Below are 21993 nucleotides of genomic sequence, written 5' to 3'. Positions count from 1 at the left end.
GTATTTTATTTGTGATAAGAGAGGGGTCCCCATCCCTGCCATCAAGGATGGGAAGGCCCTGGGGGCCCCTTCCCATCAATTTTGTTTAATCTCATTGGGAGTCAATCAACCAAGATCCATTTGACCCAGGTTTTTATAATATGGCCAAAAAGAAAACCAATATTTGAACTTAAAAAGATCAAAACAGAATCCTCCAAAAGAGTGGGAAAAGAGGCAATAAAACATAAAAGAGCTTTTGTCATTACCCAGAAAGAGAGAAACTGCAAAGAAATGGGTTTCATTGGAACCTTTCTGGCTCAATTAATCAAACAGAAATTGGGAGCAGTAACAGTAATTAAGAAGGGAGGGATGAGAGATTGATTGTGAATGTGTTGTTGACCTGGCCTTCAATCTCATTTTCTAATTAAGGACTAATCCCTTCCTCAATCTTCTCCCATGTCTTAAACTCTCTCCCTGAGAGGCAACATTCATCTAAATTGGCAAATGCAAGTCCACCTCCGCTTAACAAACTTAACAACCCTCATCACCCTTCACTCTGCCCTTCGTCTCAATCTGAAACCAAAATTTCCTCTCCCTCTGTCCCCCTCTCTCTCTCATTGGCTTCTCTTCTTTATTTCTCTCTCCTGTAAAAAAAAGGGTCCTTACCCTTCTGATCCTCCTACTTTTTCAGTTCAGCCCCCGTTCTTCCAATACCCTTTCCTAAACCAATCCATTAGGAAGAGCAGAGAGAAAAAAAAAAAAAAAAAGGGGGGGAAATCCTATCAAATCTTCGGGCTTTTATTCAATATAATCTCCTGGTTGGTTTGGTTTCTTCTGCTTGTTCGTCTTCGATCTCTTTCCCGATGTGGCCGCCGTGGGGAAAATCCCCTCGTCGGAGCCCGTCGCCCTCGCAGTCTTTTGCATTCTCCTCCTTCAAAGACGTCCAGAGCCTCGTCGACGAAAACAGCATCCCCAACGCTGATAACCCAAATATTAAAAAGGCTTCCTCCATCTTCCACCGCGTCCGGATCGCCGCCACAGCCCTCCGCGCTTGGAACTCTCTTCCCACCCATGCTGAACCCGATGCCACCCTCGCCGTCGGTGGGCCCGAGCTGGAGAAGAAAATCGTCGTCTACTTCACATCCCTCCGCGTCGTACGGAAAACCTTCGAGGACTGCTGGACCGTCCGATCGATTCTCAAGGGCTTCAGGGTCTCTATCGACGAGCGGGATCTGTCCATGGACGCTAGTTTCATGGAGGAGTTGCAGAGGATCCTGGGTCGCCACAAGAAGCTCACGCTGCCTAGGGTTTTCATCGGCGGCAAGTACGTCGGTGGTGCGGACGAGATACGGCAGATGCACGAGAGCGGCGAGCTGAAGAAGATAATTGAAGGATTCCCCACGGAGAAAGGTGGGGTCTGCGAGGCCTGTGGAGGAATTTCGTTTGTGCTGTGTTATGCATGCAATGGTTCCCATAAGTGTTATTTGGACAAGGGCGGTTTCAGAAGCTGCTCCGTCTGCAACGAGAATGGTCTCATCAGATGCTGTTCCTGTTGCTCGTGAAGAACAGAAAAAAGGAGAAAATTACAGGAAATCACTGAGAAGAGAAGAGGAAGGATAACTTGTCTTTCCAATCCTTTTCATATCTCCTTCTGTTTTTTTTTTTTTCCGTTTAATTTCCTCTTCCCTGTTTTTCTTGGTTTTATTACTTTAATGATCACGAACAGGCTTGATAATTGAAAAAAAATGAAAAGAGAAAACTTGGGGGGGAGAGCTTTCTGTGTATTTGGAGTTCGTTTTGTTTCATCTTTCTTTCTTTGGGTACTTTCAAAGGTAGTTTATTAAATGCTTGCTATTTTCTCTTTCATTTTGATTCCTTTCTCATATAACATCTGTTAATATCTACCCTTAACCACCATTAAAGTACAGGTGGGCATTTGACAGCTTAAATTCCTATTGAATTCTGTGTTCTACGCCCATGATCTTTTCTATTTCTTCCACCTTGAAACTGTTTGTGAGAGTTATTCTGCTCCAAACCATGCTTACCTACAAGTCAAGTAGATGTTTACTCTGTAACAAACTGTTTCTTTAGATTTTCTGGTTCTTGTTCATATTTAACTAATCCAAGGCACAGCTCATCTTGACGATCTTCTCTCACTGAAATCTATTTTTAAAATGGGTCATCTGAGTAATTCATTCTCATTCATTTATGCTCTCCATTGCTAATAGAATATTGATGTGGGAATGTGCACAGAAGACCAAAACTGCAGTTATTTCTTAAAGAAAACAGCAATAGATGTATGAGATGGAGTAATTGACTCTAGAGTTGTCATTTTCACGTTCATGTCACTAAATGGGAAAGTGAGGCAAAGATAAGGAAATGATGAAAAGGAAGAGTCTGGCATGTGAAGGTGGTTGGTTGCAGGGTCACATAGAGCAGGGAATATTTACATAATTTCATTAGTTAAAGAAGGGAGCAGAAGACTGGGAGGTTTATTATGTGGCTCACGCTTCACAGTGTCAGGCCATCGATTGCCCATGTGGAAGCAGGGGCAGAGACCAACTTTGCACTTTTACCATTTCCCTTCCTCGTTCTATTCTTTTTTCTGATGTTTGGCAGGAAATAGGAAGAAAAAGCTTGTTCAGGCTGTGGGGAGTGGACCCTGTTGCATGTGGTACTACTACTTTGTGAGTAACAAAGACTGATTTTGGATTTTTTTATCAATTCTAGAAACTTTAAAATGAACTTGCCTAACATGTCTGAACATGGATTCGCCTTTTTTTGAGGTATGGTGCTTCTTAATTTCTTATAAAATTACTTCTTCTTCTATTTTTAGGTTTTCATTTTCGTTTTTACTGTTATTAATAAAGAACAAAATTGAATATAGAAAATCACTTTTTGCTCATCTTTGAATTTTTTTTTTTTGGGTGGCATGATATTTCAACTTAATTAAAAGATCCCTAACAAGTAGGGCTGCAAATGAGTCGGTATCAGATCGGATTGGGTTAATTAACAATTTTTATTCTTCCATCGATCTTATGGGTCGATTCAGGTAGTTTCAAAATCTATATGCAATCCATTTCTATGCGAATAGACAAACATGCTTAAATTTTAAATATTAATTTATAATATGCATTTAAAATAATAAGGGGAACTGAATTGATTAAGGATTATTTGTGAGGAAACTAATGTTTTTTAATCTAATTTGGGCAACATATTTAATTATTTAATTATATTTACTATTCACTGCTAAAATTAAGTAGTCTAATTTTGGTAAGTCCATAGACTACTAAAGAAAAAATATGCGGTTTCTCTTCTCCCCATCCGGAAGAGAGACGACGGCCAAGTATTTATCCCGTATCCTAAATCCTAAATCCGACATAATGCAAATTCTAGATTCTTAAAGATATAGTCTTCATATTAACTTAGATGATTAAGAAATCGAATTGGGTTGATTTTTTTTATTATTATTAATGGTAAAAATTGACTAAGATTCCATTCGAAATAAATTCAAGTTCATTTTGGTATTCTCAAATCTTAAGAGGACGGATTATATGGAGTAATAGTCTATTTAATTATATGGTATTTTAAATACTTTTTTTAATATTTAAAATAATTATAAATCTACTTTTCTTTTCATTGGATGGAAGGAGTTAGCAATTCTCTTTGCAGAAATCAAAGCAAAGAAAAGGGATAAATAATTATTAAAAAGTTATCTTATTAATTTTTTTTAAAATAAGAATTTTTTATCTTTAGACAAAAATGTCCTTCTAAATAATTACTTCAAGATAGAGCCCATACAAGAGACAGTCGACAGTCCCGCCCAACCCGACAAAGTTCGTTACATGTAGGCCCCTTCAACTACGTCTTCAAACCCGGATCTGTTGGCTTCTTCCTTGGTTCTTTAAACCCCTCCCACTTCCCTACCCCCTTCTACTTGCGTTTTTGGTCTCATCCAGTCGCATTTTATCCTCATAACCGTCTTGCTCGCGGTGGCATCCACTTCGCCGTTGGATCATTGTTGACGGCTCATTCGGATAAGGCCTTGCCAGCGCAGCTGAAATTCCGAAAATGACCTCCGGATTTGCCCCTGACCTAATTGTAAAGTTCAAGTATTATAATCAAGTGTTCATTTTTTTTTGTTAAATCCTTTATATATATTTATATATATATGAAATAGTTATCTCAACTGTTCAATTATGATCCAACGATTGAAATAACCGTTCATTGGATGGTTGAGATAGTGTTTCATATGTTTCTCAATAAATGATTTTTCGTATCGGATAATCTTCTCTATCTTCCGCTATCCTCTGGTTTGACCTCCATCTTAAACTATTTCCCTTTGTTTTTTTTTTCTTTTAAATCCTTTATATTCATTCATCTATATCTTCTTAATGGGTCTCTAATGAAAGATCTTGAATCTTGTCACTAGGCTAATTTCATCCAGATGAGCATCAACATGCCAAAATATTATTCCTCAACCCTTTTCAATGAAATTCCATTATTTGGTGTGTCTTTCAAAAAAACATTTATGGGATTATCGTTCCAGATAGCTTGGAAGATAGATGTCTGCATCAAATTTGGACGCTCAACTCTTATCCAATTTGATCCTTTTGTCAAAAACTCCATTAGACTGGTCTTATCTTGTTAATTGTATTCCATTAGAGGGGTACCAGAGGGATTTGGGATTTAGAAATCGGGTCTAATAATCTAAATGGGTAAGGTTTATAAACTGGAATGAAATTGATCTGAAAGTGAAATGGGTATTTTATATTGACGATTAAAGGAGTTCATGGCAGCTAGATTTCTGTTTTGGTGAGAGAAAAGGGATTATTGAAACTGTTAAGAAAGTTTCAAAACTTGTTTGGGTTACTTGATAGTTTCCTGTTTTTCAATTATCCTGTTTTTGTCTTCTTTTGTGCCCACCACCCTATATATAAACGCAAATATCCTCTCATCCAAGCTCCCCAAAACCTTCTTCACCTGCTTAGTCTTCTCCCTTTTCTTTCTTCTTTGATCTTGTTCATCTTCAGTTTCTTTTTCTGCATCCTAGAGATGATGAATTCACAGTTTCTTGCTCAGCCTTCATGGTCCGATTACTGTTTCATGGATTTCGACTCGCATGGATCAATCCATGCTAGTGAATTTCAATTCTCCTCTTCATTCGACTCCTCGGGGGATTCCCCTGACATTTGTTCAATCCCAAGCATCTCATATCCTCTTGGGGATATCATGTTTACCGCTGCTGTATCGGATATTGAAACTGTCCCCTCACTGGGAGAATTTGAGCTTGATTTGGATGAGTTTGGGCTTTTCTCAAACACCCGTTGTGCGCAGACAGAGGAGATAATGGACTTGAGTGAATGGGTGGATACGCTTCCTTCAGAAGATCGGTCCTTGAACGAGGAAGGAAGTATGTGCCCGTCGATGGATCAGACTATATCGCTCCAAGCATCTGCTGTGAAAGAAGGAATCAGCATGAGTCCATCAACAGATTCTAGTACTGCTTGTTCTTTCAACCAAATGATCAATCAGAGTACTCCAGTCGTCTCTCCCGATCACTCCACTGAAACTCTCAACCAATTGGCGATTCTGCATCTGCTTAAAGCTCACGGGGACACCATGGATAAAGGGCTCTCCGAATTGGGAGAGGTGATCTTGAGGCGCATCCGTCAAATAGTTACCCCAAGGGGCACCTCCCTGGACCGTTTCGGTTATTACTTGTTCCGCCACTCTGGCAAACAGAGCAACCACTTGAAGCAAGAATCGAGCAAGAACTACAAGCTCGCGTTCAGGGCCTTCTATGACATCTGCCTTTACGGTCGGTTGGCTCACTTCGTCGCCAACGGGACCATTCTCGAATCCATTCCTGTCGAAACTGAAATCGTCCACATCGTGGATTATGACATACGAGAAGGGCTCCAGTGGCCTCCCTTGATCGAGGCCGTGGGGCGTAGACGACTGCTGCGGATCACGTCGATAAGATTTGAGGAGAATACGAACGGAGATCACCTTCAGTGGAGCTTCGAGGAAACAAAGAGGAACCTTCTTGAGTTCTCACGCAGTCGAGGATTGAGACTAACAGTGGACGAGATGGACATGGAAGAGCTCTCGACAGAGAAAACGAGGATGAAGAAGAGAGGAGGAAGAAAAGAGTGGATGGTCCTCAATTGTATGAGGGATCTCCCTCACATGGGGAAGCAGAGACATAAAAATACAAGCCAAGCATGGAATTTTCTGAGACTGGGTAAGGAACTTCTATCCAACCTCAACTCCAGCAAAATCCCATCCACTAATAATGGGATCATAGTTTTTGGAAATGGGGATGGATTGGACACGAATACCGGAAACGAAATCGGTTTCGGCAAACACTTCGATGGATGTCTGCAACATTTCCGCGCCTTGTTCGAATCAACGGAGTGGCATTTTCCTTCAGAGCTATCTGATGCAAGAATCACAATGGAAAGCCTATTTGTCGCTCCCTCCGTTTCTTCTCTTGCATGCTTCAACGAGTGGGATGAGACCAGGGAAGCGTACATTGGCCCGCCCACACAATTGGAGAAGTGGAGATTGAGCAACGACGTGTTACAGGAAGCAACGGAGATGGTGAGAGGAAGAGGCCCTTACACAGTGAAAATTGCAGAAGAGAAAGGGAACGAAATGGTTTTAGAATGGAGAGGGACACCATTGGTGAAGGTCTCTGCTTGGAAATAGATTACCCAAAAGCCAACAAAAGAAAGACAAATGAACAATGTCGAGGGATATTTAGATGAAGTTTTTCAATCATACACATACAATTTTATTCAATAATTTCTTGTTAAAACTTTGTAACCAGCACAGATTCATTATGATATGTTAATGAAAAATTAAACATACTTGTTGTTTGACTAATTGATTGAAGGTGAGTCAATATTGTGTGTACCTATGAGCTATCCACAGTATTATAGTGATCTTTCATGGTAATCTATCTATTGAAGATATTTGAAAGAAGCTTGATCAGTTGCCGCTGCGTTTCAGTGTCAAACCCCATTTGATTTCGTTTTCAGGCCACCTCTTCCCGGACTTCATGCAGCCATTTTTATATAGTTTAAAAGAGTCCTCACAACCAAATCGAACTCTGGATCTTCCTTATGAATGTTATCTGCTCGTATTAAAGATTGATACGAGTTTTCAGAGACTGTAACTAAACTCATTCCATCTACATTAGAAAAAAGCTTTACCTCCTCTTTCACTGTACGTTCTATCCACATCAATGGAAAGTAGGGAGAGCCCACTAGTGAAAAACTCTTGCGTTAATGTTGACGTTCTTGTTCTCTTCCATCAGCTGTTTCTCGAGACAAGAAACAGATAACGGGAACTGATGATCGTCGAATTTTAAAAGAAAGCTGCGGGTTTTTTCTGCTGTTTTTACACGGTTTCTTGATGAGGACACAAACTCTAATCTCCTTTTTTAAATTGAACGATGTCGCATCGCAAGTTCGCCGGTTGTGGTGGGAAGTTCTTCGAGACTTTCTGCCGAAAGATGGGGAAGATGGCTTCAAAGAGATGGACAAAGGATAAAGTATATATATATATTGAAACCCACGTTTCGTTGCAGGTGTTCGATGAAATGACAAAGAACAGTTGGGTTCTGAGTAAAATAAAGCGTAAGATTATCAGGATCAAGTGACGAAGTGGGCAACATCCAGAATTTTATTCTGTAATGTGACATATGAGCTGTTCTGATTACTAACCTAACGTAAAGATGTCATTTAAAACAGTAAGTACAAGCCCAAGGGATCTCTTCCTCTTTTAAGCTTTCAGAATTCTTTGGTGAGACAAGAACTTGGTCGTCTGTTCAGTTTATTAAGGTCTTCAATGGAGATAGGTAAAAGAAAAGCTTTCAGTGAAATCAAGGTCGAATTACTTGGTTAAATTAAACAGATGGATAGGTTTATTTTTGTGTTTGTCCATTTACAACCATTCTTTTCCTTATAAAAGGAAATATTTTGCATACTTAAGCAAATGATCTTTGGGTAACAATTAATATGAAGCAAACATTAAGATTTGAACTTCAAATTTAATTAAAATTTGAAAAATATAATATTATCTTTTCTCGATAGTGTAAAAAAATTACGATCTATAAGAAAAAAACATAAAAAACCTTTAAAAATACGTTAAAGTTAAACAAAAATGATTTTTTATATGTTTGTTTTATTTATAACACTTATCTTATTTGTAGCCTATTCTACTCTTTTTTTTTACACAATAAGAAAAAGATAATATTGGGAAGAAAATTATTATTTCTAATGAGATTCAACTCTTTTATCAAAATTGTCATCATTGAGATTACCTGCCCTGTTATGGGCTTCCTTACAGAGACCATTGACCCTCAATTACAGGAGCTCATCAAGCTCCAATCTTCCATTTATTGTACAATCAAATTAATGTAAAATCCCTCCAATTATGTTGTAACAATTATAAATATGATTGAAACATACTCATCCCGACAGAGAGGTGAACGTTTATTGAAAATTCTCATGGTATCATAGCTACCACTGGATTAACATCCCGTGATCCTAAATGGCCTCTGAATTCTCTTCCGATCTTCTTCCCTTCAACACCATGATCCACATAGTCACCATCAAACTTTCATCTTCCAATTATCTTATATGGAAGAGTCAATTTCTTCCTCTCTTCGACAACCAAGGTTTGCTGGGTCATGTGGATGGTACCCCTTGTGCCACCACCTCTTTTCGACTCTCCCACCTCTCAGACGCCAAACACCTAGCGTGGAAAAGAATCGACCAACGTCTTCTCAGCCTTCTTCTCTCCTCTCTTTCCGAAGAAGCCATGCCTAAAGTTGTCGGCCTCTCTACAACCCATGAAGTCTGGCTCGCCCTGGAGAACACCTTCAACCATCGTTCTAAAGCTCGTGAACTTTGCCTCAAGGATGATCTTCATTTGATGAAAAGAGGCACTCACTTGGTGACTGTATATGCTCATGCATTCAAGGCATTGTGTGACCAACTCCATGCCATCGGTCGTCCCGTTGATGACACCGACAAGGCTCACTGGTTCCTCCGTGGTCTCAACCCGGAGTTCTTCAGTTTCTCCTCTGTCCAAATGGCCCAAAATCCCCTCCCCTATTTTTTTTATCTTGTGTCATGAGCAGAGCTTTGAGATTTTCCAAATATCCCACCGATGGCTCTCCGTCAACTGAATGTCAAGAATGTATTCCTTAATAGTCATCTTACTGAACAAGTATATATGGAACAACCTCCGGGGTATATCTATCCTCACTTCCCTAATCATGTTTGCAAATTTCAGAAAACTCTATATGGCCTCAAGCAAGCACCCCGTGCCTAGTTTCAGCGGTTCAGCGGTTCAACTCTTCCTCACTCAGCTTGGCTTCTACTGCAGTCGTGTCGACACTTTATTCTTTGTCTTTCACAAGCACTCTGACATCATTTATTTGCTCCTCTATGTTGACAATATTATTGTTACGGGCAACAACTCTTCTCTTCTTGATAGCTTTACTTGCAAACTTCATTTTGAGTTCGCTACTATGGATTTGGGATCTCTTAGTTATTTCCTTGGTCTTGAAGCTATATCCACCACTGATGGTCTATTTCTCAGCCAGCTGAAATATGTACGCGACATTCTTGTTCGTGCTCAGTTACTTGACAACAAGCTTGTTTCATACTCCTATGGTTGTTTCTCAGCATCTATCATCTGATGGTCAGTTATTTTCGGATCTTACACTTTACCGATCTCTTGTTGGTGCTCTTCAATATTTGACCATCATGCATCCCAATATTGCTCATGTTGTCAACTCAGTCAGTTAGTTTTTACACTCTCCCACTGATGACCACTTTCTTGCTGTCAAGCGCATTCTTCGATATGTCAAGGGTACTCTCCATTTTAGCCTCTCCTTCCATCCATCTGCTGCTCTTGGATCTTTAGTTGCTTATTCTGATGCTGACTGGGCCAGATATCCTGACACTCGTCGCTCTACCTTTTGTTAATCTAACCTTGGTAACAACTTAGTTTTCTGGAGTGCCAAAAAGTAACCTATTGTTTCTCGTTCCAACTGCGAGTCTGAATATCGTGCTCTTACTCTTATTGCCGCCAAACTTATTTGGCTCACGCATCTTCTTTGTGATCTCAAAGTTTCTCTTCCCCGACGACCTCTTCTATTATGTGACAATTAAAGTGCTATTTTTTTTAGCTCCAATCCGATTGCTCACAAGTGGGCCAAGCACGTTGAGTTAGACATCCACTTTCTTCGTGAACTTGTTGTTGCTGGAAAACTTCGCACTCAGTATGTGCCCTCTCACTTACATGTTGCAGATATCTTCACCAAAAGTGTGTCTCGGCCTCTCTTTCAATTTTTTCAATTCAAGTTACATGTCTATCCTAATCCGACACTTAACTTGCGGGGGGCTATTAAAGATCCTGTGCTTTGATCTCCGTTGATTGAGATTACCTGCCCTGTTAATAGGCTTCTTTATAGAGACCATTGACCCTCAATTACATGAGCTCATCAAACTCCATTCTTCCATTTATTGTACAATCAAATTAATGTAAAATCCCTCCAATTATAACAATTATAAATATGAATGAAACATACTCACCCCGATAGAGAGGTGAACGTTTACTGAAAATTCTCAATCTAGACAAAGGGAATTTCTTTTACTAAAAAACTTTTCATTGCAAAAATTAGTTAAAAATAAGTAAAATATCTATTAATTTTGAGAAGTAACTTCAGTTAATTCAAACACATTATACTATTGCTGGGTAAATTTATACAGACGAAGTGGACCAGATAGAGGGGATTGTAGACAGTCATGGGGCCTGGCCCATTTTCATCATTTGGCTTCCATTCTTCTTTGCGCGCTAGGGATAAAGAGAGCGTGTAATTAATTTCCATGGCATTGTTGATCTTCCGTCCAACAACATCTGAACATTCAGTTTCAAGGAGCAAGCTTGAATGAATCCTTTGCTTCGAGACTCTTCCACCGGCCACTTATTTAGAGAAGGAATGCAGTAGCTGAGATGGTAATGTACAGAACAAATGCTGTTCGGGGAATGATGACGCAAAGCTACTGTTCGATTAAATGCCAGCGCTTGGTTGGCTTTTATGGCGCAGGATGTTGTTAATGAGCACCATCAATCCGGTACCCTTTTTATGTACGTATTGCAGATTTGCAGCTCTCACTTTCTCTGCTTTGCCTTGCCCTGTCTGACAGCTCGGTTTTAATCTTCCCTACGCTCTCTTCTGAACGCCTTCAATGGTTTTTCTACAGTAGCATCATCACTGGTTTCCCGCACTTCCTGTCTTAACCAATTGCATGAATACTTTGATTAAAACAATCTGGTCCTATCTTCTTCATGAATTTAATCTGGTCTTGGTAGAATTGGCCTTTGCTTCAGATCTGCATCAGTTCTGTGCTCTTCCAGAGTCACTTATCATTACAGTTGGTCTTCCCCACCTCACCCTACTCACCCACCTCAGAAATAATTGTGACTCGAGAGAACTGAAACTTGAATACAGAAAGGGTGTAAACAAGATTTTTTGTTCCGTTTTCATTCCATTTAATAAACGGTGAACAAATGATAGGATAATCGGATAAAATTAACACCCCAATCAGCCATGTGTCCGTGCAATGGACTTTCATCCTTTTATAAAATGGATTTGATAAGATTTCAACTTGATAAATCTCCTGTGGGTGGGGCTGCTCACCTATGAAGAAGACACAGTCTTCGCACCAAAGCTACGCTAAGAAAATATAAAAGGATAGAACAGCCACCTCAACAAAGCTAGTGACATCTGTACTCTGATCATGACTTTGGCCCCAATTTCTTTGTTTTTTCTTTCTTGTCTTTTTTATTTCTTCTCATTGTTTATAGTTGCAACTTTCAATCATTTCCTTACAGATTGCTGCAGAATAACGAAATGGGTGATGGACAGAGATTGATGCCCTGCTGCTATGGTTTTCATATGGAAAAAAAAACATACCAATCAAAGGAGGAAGAGGTAAGTAGGCATAAATAAAGGAATAAGTTGCCCCTGGACATGAAGCTTCTAAGTCAAGAAAGGGGGCTTCTTATCTTTCACAGTTACGATCACTTTCAGTTGACAAACAAGACCCAATTACATTCTTTCTCGGTCTATGACTAGATGTGTTCCAACTCTTTTGTCCTCTTTCACTTCACTGAGAAAAGGAATATTGGGTGAGTTGAGTCTTCCATATCTTACAGAGCTAATAATTTTACTTCTTGCAGCCTATCCCACATGGGGGTTTTTACTTCTGCAGCAAAACTTCTTGTTGACCATGATTTATTGCTACAGTTTTCTATTAGTGGCATAACTGTTTTACCTGAGGAAATGAAGCTATGTTAATTTTTTTCAGTGTTTGAATGAGTTAGGCTCTTATTATGGTACTATAAATAAATACCCATTTTGAGGCTTTGACCCTTTCCTGATGTATTTATTTACCTACTTCAAATTCTTTTATAATTCTGATGATTATTTTATCTGTGTGATACCTCATCTGAAAGGAACAGGGTGCCCAAACAAGATTATCATTTAGAAAAAGAAACACAGTGGTAGAACAAATTAAATAAATCATAAATACTATCAACTCATGCTGAACACTTGGCTTTCTATGGTTAAAGTCTACAATTTTTGGGATGGGTAGGAAGGACTAGTAGTTTGTTAGTTGAAGAAAAGTTAACTAATGGAAGTGATCTAGTTGCAACATGGAAGGAGAAGAGCTTTTGGTGAAAGGGATTAGAATTTGCTTAAACATCAAATCCTGATGCCTTTGAAACAAGGGCACTCAAATTAGTCTTCTGAATGTTATCTACTTGTCACACAAGAGACGTCAGACAAAGGCACCAGAATCCACTGGCCTCTTTCTCTCTCATCACTGAAAAAAGGGGAAGAATTTTGGGTTTCATATGATTTTTGAATTAGAGTGTTAAAAGCAAATTTGTTCTTCTCTTTGAAAAATTAGAGTGTTAAAGAATAGTTTATATTTTTAATGGAGGGAAGTCATTAACCCAATCTAAAACTGAAGGATGATACCATTTTAGTTTTTTTTTTCTTTTTCCCTCTCGGTCATTAAGCTTAATCAGGGTCACATGGATTGATGCTTACCAATGGAGCGCATTTAATAAAAATATAAATAACATTACTGGTGACAAAATAAAAATATTTGTTTCTGAGCTTTTATTTTGATGAACCTTACTGGAGGTCAAAATTACCTTGATTTTATTAGCTTGAGCACTTCAAAATATTTAAGTTTCCAAAGTTGAAACATGATGTAAATAAAAAAAATTAGATGTAAAATCCAAATCAGTATTGGCCTACATGGAGCCTTTCTTTGAGGTTTCAAAGTTGTTTTGGTTTTTGTTGGAAATTTGGACTTTCATTGAAAAGGAGATTCAACTAAATTCAAGATAAAAAATTGCTTCTGAAAAGGTCCTTAAGTTGGTTGTCCACCCGATCAACAACTGCGAGTGGGTCAAGTCAGTCACACGGTGGTCATGGAGTTGGAACTCTGTAACTGAAAATTTCTTCATTACCCACAGAATCAGAATAAGCCAAGAAATGGTAAACAGCAAACAACAGAAAAAGCTTTCTGGGGACGGCGAGCAGGATCAATCAACCTTTGAAAATGCCCCATTTCACAGAACTTCTCAAATTGCCTGTGATTAGACAATCCCACCATTAAAATGCCCATTACAGGCTTCCCTCACGTGACCTTTCCCGCCACCACGTGATGGAGGTCCTCTGTAATTTAAAAACTCCGTTGGAATAAGAGCTCAGAAACGCGTCAAATGAATGCAACAACAGAAGCTATCTCGCTCGTGTTTTTTTTACTTGGCCCCCTCGAAACAGAGAAGGGAAGAGGGATACAACTTTGAAAAGTCGCCAGCGCAGTCAGAATTCCTACGAACTGCCGCAAGCCCATTTCCGTGTTGAATTTCTCTGTACAGGAACTCGCATCCCTTGTCAACTTGCGAAACTGTTCAATCGCGGCGTTGTGAGAAGTCAGGTGGGTTGCTTGCCTGTGGTGGTTGTTTGAGTTTATGTAATTGGAGGGGAGAAGAAGTTCACGTTTTGAAGGAGAGATGGAAAGATATAGACTTTTGTTTAGTTTTTCTTTGCTCCTGCAGAGTTTTTACCAGTGTCTTTCGCTCAATTCTGAAGGTTGCTTCTCTCTTCCTTTCTTCATTCATTCTTTTTGGCTTTCATCTTTCAATTCTATTGGGTATGACTTGATTTTGATGGTAAGTGATTTTGCTCTCAGGTTGGGCGCTGTTAAGTTTCCGGGATCGTATCGAGAGAGATCCCTTTGGTGCTTTGTCTAGTTGGCGTGCTGGTGATGATCCCTGTTCTTGGTTCGGAGTTGGGTGCTTCAATGGCAACATTGAAACTCTGTAAGTAAAACATTCATCGTTAATCATATGAATCGGTCGATTCGGAGCTTTTAGCTAGTGCGCTTAAGAATTTGCATAACTGACAGAAAGCAAGAAATGCCGATGGCTGAGTTAACTTTCTGGGAAAAAACTTCCGATGAGAACTATGTGCGGGCATATGAAGATTCAACTTCTTCTAGGCTAACTTGCCAATTACATTCAATTAATAAAGCTCCATAGTGTCATCTCACCAACTATAGGAGTAGAAACTCATCCCCCTGTCTACCTCAACGACAAGAAGAGGAAATTGAAACAAACTAGTGATTACCCCATTAGCTTTCTAACCTCAATGATACGTAAAATGATTGGCATGGGGAAACTTTGCTACGCCACTGTTCCTGCAATGTAAAAATTTTTCATAGCTGTCCGCTGCACTTGATGTTGATGACAAGGCCAAATCTTAATCATGGTTTGAGAAAGTGCTGGTTTGACAGAAGCCATGCATCAAAGCTGATAATTGGTTTTTTTCAGGACAGTATGACTTTAGCATACTAGGAGCCTGCAAGATTTTTGAAGAATTTGAAACTGTCAGACACAATCATGGTTTTTATTTTCTATCAGGGACTATGCCACATCTCGAGTGCTTCCTTTGTGCCCCTGATTGACTCTCATCTGTTATAGATGTAACCACTTGTTGAAGATTTAAAAAAAAGAAAATTTTAAAACAGAAATGGATCAAATGAATGCAGAACTGTATTTTGCTATTATTATGTAATTTTGATGTATTTAAAAGTAAACTGAAAATTATGCAAAACTGTGGTAGGAGTACTTAGATGATTGAAATTGCCAAAGATTGCCTGGATGTATTTCTGAAAAGAGGATTTTACTGGAGCATTCAACTAGTTTTCATGCACCATATTGCAACCACAAATTGAAGGTTTCAGATATCCACTGGTGTTGCAGGGCCTTAGAACCACCCCATCTTGATGGTCATAATTTTCACCATCATATTGTAATAATGGATTATTGGTGGTTAGAAAGGATCATAGATTCGATTCATTTGGTTCTCCCATTGGAACTGCCCGTAGTATGGTCTTCTCTTGCTGAATCAGGCTATGGCCCTCCGGAAAGTCAACATCTGGATTCTCATATGTGAAGATGGAGCACTGTATTCTGTTTTCTCTATTCCCCCAGCAAGGATACTTGTTAAAACACTGTAAATTGTAAAGAAACATGAAGCATCAATAGTGTCTCGAATGTGCTTTAATTTGCTTTTTCATAAGAAATTCCAGTTTAGTGGTTTCTATTATTTACCGAAAGATATATTGCGGCTTACTCGGTTTCTGGACATCTTTGTCATTTGTTATGCTTGAAACAAATGTCTAGCATTGATTGACTATTGTTGGCAAGTTTTCATGACCAAGTCTTAATGGTGTTATTTTATTTCTTTTTCTAAACATAATTCCTAGAATTGTTTATGGTTATGTTTTCCATTGGTTTTTGAAATCTAATATTTGATTTTCTTGCAGGAATTTGAACAGTCTTTTTCTGGAAGGAACATTGGCACCCGTGCTGGGGCAACTTAGTCATATAAAATGCCTGTAAGTTTACTATAAATTCTATATGTGGAACTTAATACATCTGAATCTGTAAATTATCTTTCTTTATATATTTATTTGAGTGTTTCTTGTCAAATTGATTTTTTTCTTTTTTTTTGGATAAGTCTGGAACTTTGGTATTAGATATTTTTTGACTTCATATATAGATTCAGATTTCAGAAAGCTTTACATCTTTATAAGATTTTCAATTGAAACCTTGATGTTTGATGGTTAAGAGTGCAACTGGTACAGAGAATGTGAAGACAAAAATGATGTTGGCCTACATTGATATCACTATTCCTTTATGTGAAATGCACACTTTTATTAGCTCTATTAAATTGATGGACAATGAAACTCAAATATAATCAAGTATCACTCTGTTAGACCAATCTTCATGGATGAAAGACCAAGATAATGCCAACTTAATGTGGCATCTCCAAACGTTCAAGATGGTTGATAGTATAATTATCTTCTTCCTACATGTCATATCTACCTTCTTTTCTAGCAATGGTTTGTAGGGTTCTCATCTGTTTACAGGAATTAGTCAAGTTGGCATGATTTGGGGACTGCATCAAGTAAATCAGAGATCTAATGTCAGCATTCCTTGCAGAGTCTTGAGCAACAACTCTTTCTCTGGGCCCATTCCAGATGAAATCAGGCAATTGAGACAGCTGGAAGTGTTGGATTTGGGGAAAAATAATCTTAGTGGAGAACTTCCTTTCAACCTCAGTGATTTGCCAGCCCTTAAATATCTGTAAGTTATGCTGTGTTCATGGTTCGAAGTCTCCATTTTTCTCTTTATATTAAGTTATTAAGTGTTATTTGTTTTATTTTTACTTGCAGCATAATTACCAATAACAGGTTTCTAGTTGGTCTGACCCCTCAAATATATGAGCTCAGTGTATATTCTGAGCTTCACATGGAGGAGGTTGTGTCTGATGTTGAGCAAGAGACATGCTGGGATAGTATCTCCATCCTTAGGTACTTCCACTTTTCCTTATTTTGTGTTCGGATAACTAATATGTAAATTGGTCAGTCCACGCGCAATCAATTCCTTTTCCTCATGAACTTGTTTTTAATAATCATTGGAAGGATTTTTTATTTGCTTAAAACTTTTAGACTGGATTTACTCTTTGTGCAATAATCTGGATGGAACATATAACTCTCCGTTGGATTTGACAAATATTTTTACTGTATCTTCAGTCTCAGTTTTTTATGGGAGGTCTTTTATATATGTTCAAGTTGTCTTTTGGGACCTCTAAATCATACTAAAAAGCAGGAATAGGACCAGGTGCAATTGGTCCTCTCTATCTTGTGCTCACAGACACATGGAGGCACCTTTTTCTTTGCTTTTTTTCCTGTTTGTGTTTCCATGTATTCATTTCTATATTATGTAGAAAAATCAGAAATTTTACAAAGATATCGACATAAAATTCATACAATAATAAAAAAATAGAATGACATTGAGAAATATTTGCTTGAGATGTCTGGCAGAAATATTATGTGCTAATGAAGGATTTTTCTGTGTGACCATGCCCCTTCTTTGTGGGCTCACATGCCAACCAGAAACATACCTGCAACCAGAAACATACCTGAACATAGTTTTTTTCTATTTTTGAATAATTAATGCAACTGAAAATCTAAAAAGCACTTTTCAATAATTTGTTTGTGTTTTTTTCTTGCTCACTTTCTATCCATTGTCATTTCTTCTAGGGTCACAGACCAAATTGGAGCTTCTGAGACTAAAAGAAGATTAATGCAGGAGAGGGACACAATTAGTCCCTTCAGACGACGTATGGATAAAACTAATTTTACTGGTTCAGCTTCTTCAGGCCCATCATTATCACCATTGTCCTCTATTTCGGCTCCTCCTAACTCTTCACCCATGCCAGCACCTGCAGCTGCACCTGCATCAAACCCTTCTCCAAAAGAGCCTTCTATTACTAAACCAATTTCACCTTCTTTTTCACGGGGACCACCACTTTCCCCCTCTGGCAGTCCTTTGGCTTCTGGAGAAGCTCATCACCGTCACACGTCTTCATGGGTTATTTATGGATCTATAGCTGTTGGAGTCTCCTTTCTCCTTGGCATTTCAGCCATTTTTGTTATCTTTTACCACAAAAATAAGGTGGTTACTGTCAGACCATGGGCTACAGGATTAAGTGGGCAGTTGCAGAAAGCATTTGTTACAGGTTATTTTCTCTGTGCAGATGGATGTGTCTTTACTTTTAAAAATTATCTTATTATTTCTAATTATAATTTCTTTTACAGGGGTACCTAGTCTCAAGAGACAAGAGCTTGAAACAGCCTGTGAGGATTTTAGTAACATAATTGGTTCTTCCCCAGATAGTACTCTGTTCAAAGGAACACTTTCAAGTGGAGTTGAAATTGCAGTGATTTCAAGTTCAATAACATCTCCAAAGGAGTGGTCAAAACATTTAGAAGCTCAATTCAGGAAGCAGGTAACGAGGCCAATCAGATTTGAGGAGAATATTTTTTTATTTAGTTTCTTAGAAATCTTTTCCAAAAATATTTTGTTATAAATTTCTCAAAATTATTATTTTTACTGTGTTTAAATCATTAGTTTTTTATCCTTGTTCTCAAAATTGATTTTTTCCTAATTATTTCAACTTAAAATTAAGAAAAGTCTGAGAAGACGAGAAAATATGAAAATAATTAGGAAAATGTTGAGTCAAAATCTTAGTCTATTTTTCAAAAATTTCATTTTGAATTAAATTATTTTAAAAATTAGATGTGCTGACAAAAGTAATGAAATTTAAGTAGGTCTCCAAGATATTTAAAGGGTATTATAAGGAATCCATATTTAAAATCTTATGAGATTTTCTTCTTCTATGCTCATTTTTACTTTACCGATCCAAAATGTTGCCAAACTGTTGACCTTTGTATTGATATTCAGATTGAGAGAGTGTCTTGTATTTATCCAGATTGAAACATTGTCAAAAGTGAACTGCAAGAATTTTGTCAACCTTCTTGGCTACTGTGAAGAAGAGGAGCCATTCACCCGGATGATGGTTTTTGAATATGCTCCTAACGGAACACTCTTTGAACATTTACATGGTAAGTTTCTCTCTTTCAGTTTTTTACTAGGATTGTCATGTCACTTGTTCATTTGTTTATCCTAAGAAATTCAATTGTATGAAAAGTTCTTAAGTATCAATTTGCATCTCTTGATGAATAAACTTTTTTGCAGAGGATATTCATACTGTCTAGTTCATAGCACTCAAAAGGAGCCTAACATGATTGTCATATCTTCTCTGCTTTTTGTTGATTAAATTCTTTCCTTAAAGTATCCTCCTGTAGAATCCTTATCTTGGCAATGTCTTTCTTCTGATCCTTGTGTTTTTGCACCAAATATGATGGATAAAGTCATAAGAATTTGGGGGGATATCTGGAGCAATGGTTGCTCGTGCAACATGTTTTCCAAGAGATTTCTCTTTTTTTTTTTTTTTTTTTCTTTTGAAAATGTGAAGGGGATGAAATCTCAATGGATAACTTCATCTCAACTATATTCTGGTAAATGAGTCCTCCATTTTTGCTCCATAGTTTCTACATTGGTTGCTAGGTTGTCCTCTGTTCTGAGTCTTTGCTGAGTCTTTCCTCTCCACTTGCAAAATAGATGTATGACCAGGCAAAGACAAGAAAATTTCTGATTTCTTCATTTATAGTTTGTTCTCAGAAACCTTACTCCTTTGAACTCAGTATTTATGGCAGAGGATTATTGGAAACATCATGATACAACTAGTCTTTTTCAATATGAAAACAAATAAAATAAAAAGTATCTCAAAGTCAAGTTTAGTTTGTTTTCTCCAGATTTTATTTTCTTCAAACCCCATCACAGAGATTTTAGATTCAATTGTGATGTGATATTATCTCATGTCTCAAATAACAGTAGCTCACATCAGGTTGTTTTGGTTCATGCAGTAAAAGAAGCTGAACACTTGGACTGGCCTGCAAGATTGAGGATAGCTATGGGAATGGCGTACTGTCTTGAGCATATGCACCAATTGAATCCACCCATCGGCCACAAAAGCTTACATTCAGCAGTTATCTACCTTACAGATGACTTTGCAGCCAAGGTTGCAGATTTTGGCTTTTGGAACATTGCATCAGCTGTTAAAATGGGATCCGGAAACTCTGGCCTCTTGGAATCCTCATCCTCGGATCTTGAGAGCAATGTTTACAACTTTGGGATAATATTACTGGAGATGATGACTGGTAAGCTCCCATACACAGATAATGAGGTGCCACTGATTGATTGGGCATCAGATTACATGAATGGAGCTCAACCGTTGAGACTCATGATGGACCCAGCACTGACATCCTTCCGAGAGGAGGAAGCTAGTGCACTAGGCGAGATGATACGATTGTGTACGAATCCTGACCCAAAGCAGAGACCAACAATGAAAGAGGTAGTGAATCGATTGAGAGAAATTACAACTATAAGCCCTGACGGTGCAACTCCACGATTGTCTCCTCTTTGGTGGGCAGAGCTGGAGATTCTTTCCACCGAAGCAAGCTAGAAATGGATTTCCAATCTTTCTTTCCTTTTCTTGCACATATACCGGAGTGAGTTAGTGCTGCTTGCTCCTTTCGAATGGTTTTATCTGATCTCAAGTGTGAATGTTGTATATAATAAATATATATGGGTGCCGAGTAATTAGTTGTAGTTTGTGCATGGTTATGTTTGACTTGTTTTGAAGAGCTGTGAAGAGTTCAAAGAATTGCAGGTTCGGAAGATTGTGAAATTAAAGCTACCAGAAATGCTGAAGAATCGTTCAACAACATGCTTCAATTTTTCTTTATCACTTTTAAAAGTGGAATCAGTTGACCTGTCTTCTCTCTTCTTGATTATTGAAAATGTGTTAAGAAATACCTACGTGACATGATTAGTAAATAAGAAGAACTGTTGTATGTTCTCTTGTTTTAGAAAATGTGCTGTAGCCTTATCAACCAACCAAGAGAAAAAGCCCAGACCAAAACGAAAAATTCACTAAAAATAGATGAATAAATCTTAACCTTTCATACCCATTTGGAAAAAAAAAACTAACTATGGCTTAAAATAAGGCATCAATTATGATCTAGTAGATGTATAAATCCTTCTTCTCGTCCCCTCTTCGTCATCGTCTCATCCTTACGATCCCTCGGCCATAATCTTGACTCCAGAGAGAAGCAACAAGAGTGCACTCATGGGTAAGTTCAACAATGTCGTCCTTGTTGCCTCCCTGTGTGTCCTAGCCTTCGCGTGCTCCGTCCACTGTACCGACGTCCTCAACGTCGTGGGGAAGATCTATTGTGATACCTGCCGCGTTGGGTTCGTCACCCGCATCACTGAGTACATTGAAGGTGCGTATATATCCTTCTTTCATCTTCTTCTATTTCTTCTCCATCACAAGAATCATTTTCTTCCCTTTTTCTTAGACTGATAAAAGCAAATTTTGGGGAATGCAGGGGCTGATGTGAAGATAGAGTGCCACAACCGATCAACTAACCTGCTTACGGCCAGCGCTGAGGGACGTACGGATGAGACGGGGACTTACAACATCCCAGTGAAAGGCGAGCACGAGGATGACATCTGCGAGGTGCAACTCGTAAAGAGCCCAAGTGCCGACTGCAATGAACCATATGAACAGCGGAGCAGCGCCCGCGTTCTCCTCACCAAGAACAATGGCATTGTCTCCGACTTCCGCAACGCCAACCCCTTGGGCTTCCTCAAGAAGGAAGCCCTCCCTGAGTGTACCGTCGTCCTCAAGGAATTAGGCATTGTTGCTTGATCTCGTAAAACTTTCATCTTGTGTCATTGAGTGGATTGGATGATTAGACTCGCGAGTCTCTCCTCTCCCATTTTGTCTGAATAAATGAGTCTTTCTGGGTGTTGTAATCGTCCATGGGTGTTCTTTGTTTGGCATTTTATTTTCATAATCTAGTTTATTAAATTGTTGAAACTTTGCGTGCCTAAGTTTCTGAAATATTTTACCTTCAACTGAGA

At 38.5% G+C, this 21993-nt stretch overlaps 4 protein-coding genes across 4 annotated transcripts; all 4 read left to right on the top strand.

The window, feature by feature from the left end:
- Positions 1-488: 488 nt before the first annotated feature.
- On the top strand, positions 489-1828 carry LOC137936286 (uncharacterized protein At5g39865). Its single transcript, XM_068780874.1, has one exon. It carries the CDS (start codon positions 843-845, stop codon positions 1539-1541), a length of 699 nt encoding a protein of 232 aa, XP_068636975.1. The 5' UTR covers positions 489-842; the 3' UTR covers positions 1542-1828.
- A 3257-nt stretch (positions 1829-5085) lies between these two features.
- Positions 5086-6693, top strand: LOC137943098 (protein NODULATION SIGNALING PATHWAY 2-like). Its single transcript, XM_068788792.1, has one exon. The coding sequence runs from the start codon at positions 5086-5088 to the stop codon at positions 6691-6693; it is 1608 nt and encodes a 535-aa protein (XP_068644893.1).
- A 6525-nt stretch (positions 6694-13218) lies between these two features.
- LOC137936254 (inactive receptor-like serine/threonine-protein kinase At2g40270) lies at positions 13219-20775 on the top strand. The gene is made up of 9 exons (XM_068780834.1): positions 13219-14179; positions 14280-14409; positions 15918-15989; positions 16597-16740; positions 16830-16967; positions 17700-18178; positions 18258-18448; positions 18932-19064; positions 19929-20775. The coding sequence occupies exons 1-9, from the start codon at positions 14101-14103 to the stop codon at positions 20525-20527; spliced, it is 1965 nt and encodes a 654-aa protein (XP_068636935.1). The 5' UTR covers positions 13219-14100; the 3' UTR covers positions 20528-20775.
- A 377-nt stretch (positions 20776-21152) lies between these two features.
- LOC137943097 (pollen allergen Che a 1-like) lies at positions 21153-21778 on the top strand. The gene is made up of 2 exons (XM_068788790.1): positions 21153-21350; positions 21456-21778. Exons 1-2 carry the CDS (start codon positions 21194-21196, stop codon positions 21776-21778), a joined length of 480 nt encoding a protein of 159 aa, XP_068644891.1. The 5' UTR covers positions 21153-21193.
- The last annotated feature ends 215 nt before the right edge of the window (positions 21779-21993 follow it).

The sequence above is a fragment of the Aristolochia californica genome, unplaced genomic scaffold, assembly GCF_029961685.1.
Source record: "Aristolochia californica isolate CCGP_79_NKW_82.1479 unplaced genomic scaffold, dmAriCali1.0.hap1 SCAF_10, whole genome shotgun sequence".
Taxonomy (NCBI): domain Eukaryota; kingdom Viridiplantae; phylum Streptophyta; class Magnoliopsida; order Piperales; family Aristolochiaceae; genus Aristolochia; species Aristolochia californica.
This window is presented reverse-complemented; position numbering and strand designations above follow the sequence as displayed.

Coding starts and splice junctions, on each gene's coding strand:
- LOC137936286 (XM_068780874.1), top strand. CDS start 843: ATGTGGCCGCCGTGGGGAAAATCCCCTCGTCGGAGCCCGTCGCCCTCG.
- LOC137936254 (XM_068780834.1), top strand. CDS start 14,101: ATGGAAAGATATAGACTTTTGTTTAGTTTTTCTTTGCTCCTGCAGAGT. Junction 15,990..16,596: donor CTTAGTCATATAAAATGCCT/GTAAGTTTACTA, acceptor CATTCCTTGCAG/AGTCTTGAGCAACAACTCTT. Junction 16,968..17,699: donor GATAGTATCTCCATCCTTAG/GTACTTCCACTT, acceptor CATTTCTTCTAG/GGTCACAGACCAAATTGGAG.
- LOC137943098 (XM_068788792.1), top strand. CDS start 5,086: ATGGATTTCGACTCGCATGGATCAATCCATGCTAGTGAATTTCAATTC.
- LOC137943097 (XM_068788790.1), top strand. CDS start 21,194: ATGGGTAAGTTCAACAATGTCGTCCTTGTTGCCTCCCTGTGTGTCCTA. Junction 21,351..21,455: donor CATCACTGAGTACATTGAAG/GTGCGTATATAT, acceptor TGGGGAATGCAG/GGGCTGATGTGAAGATAGAG.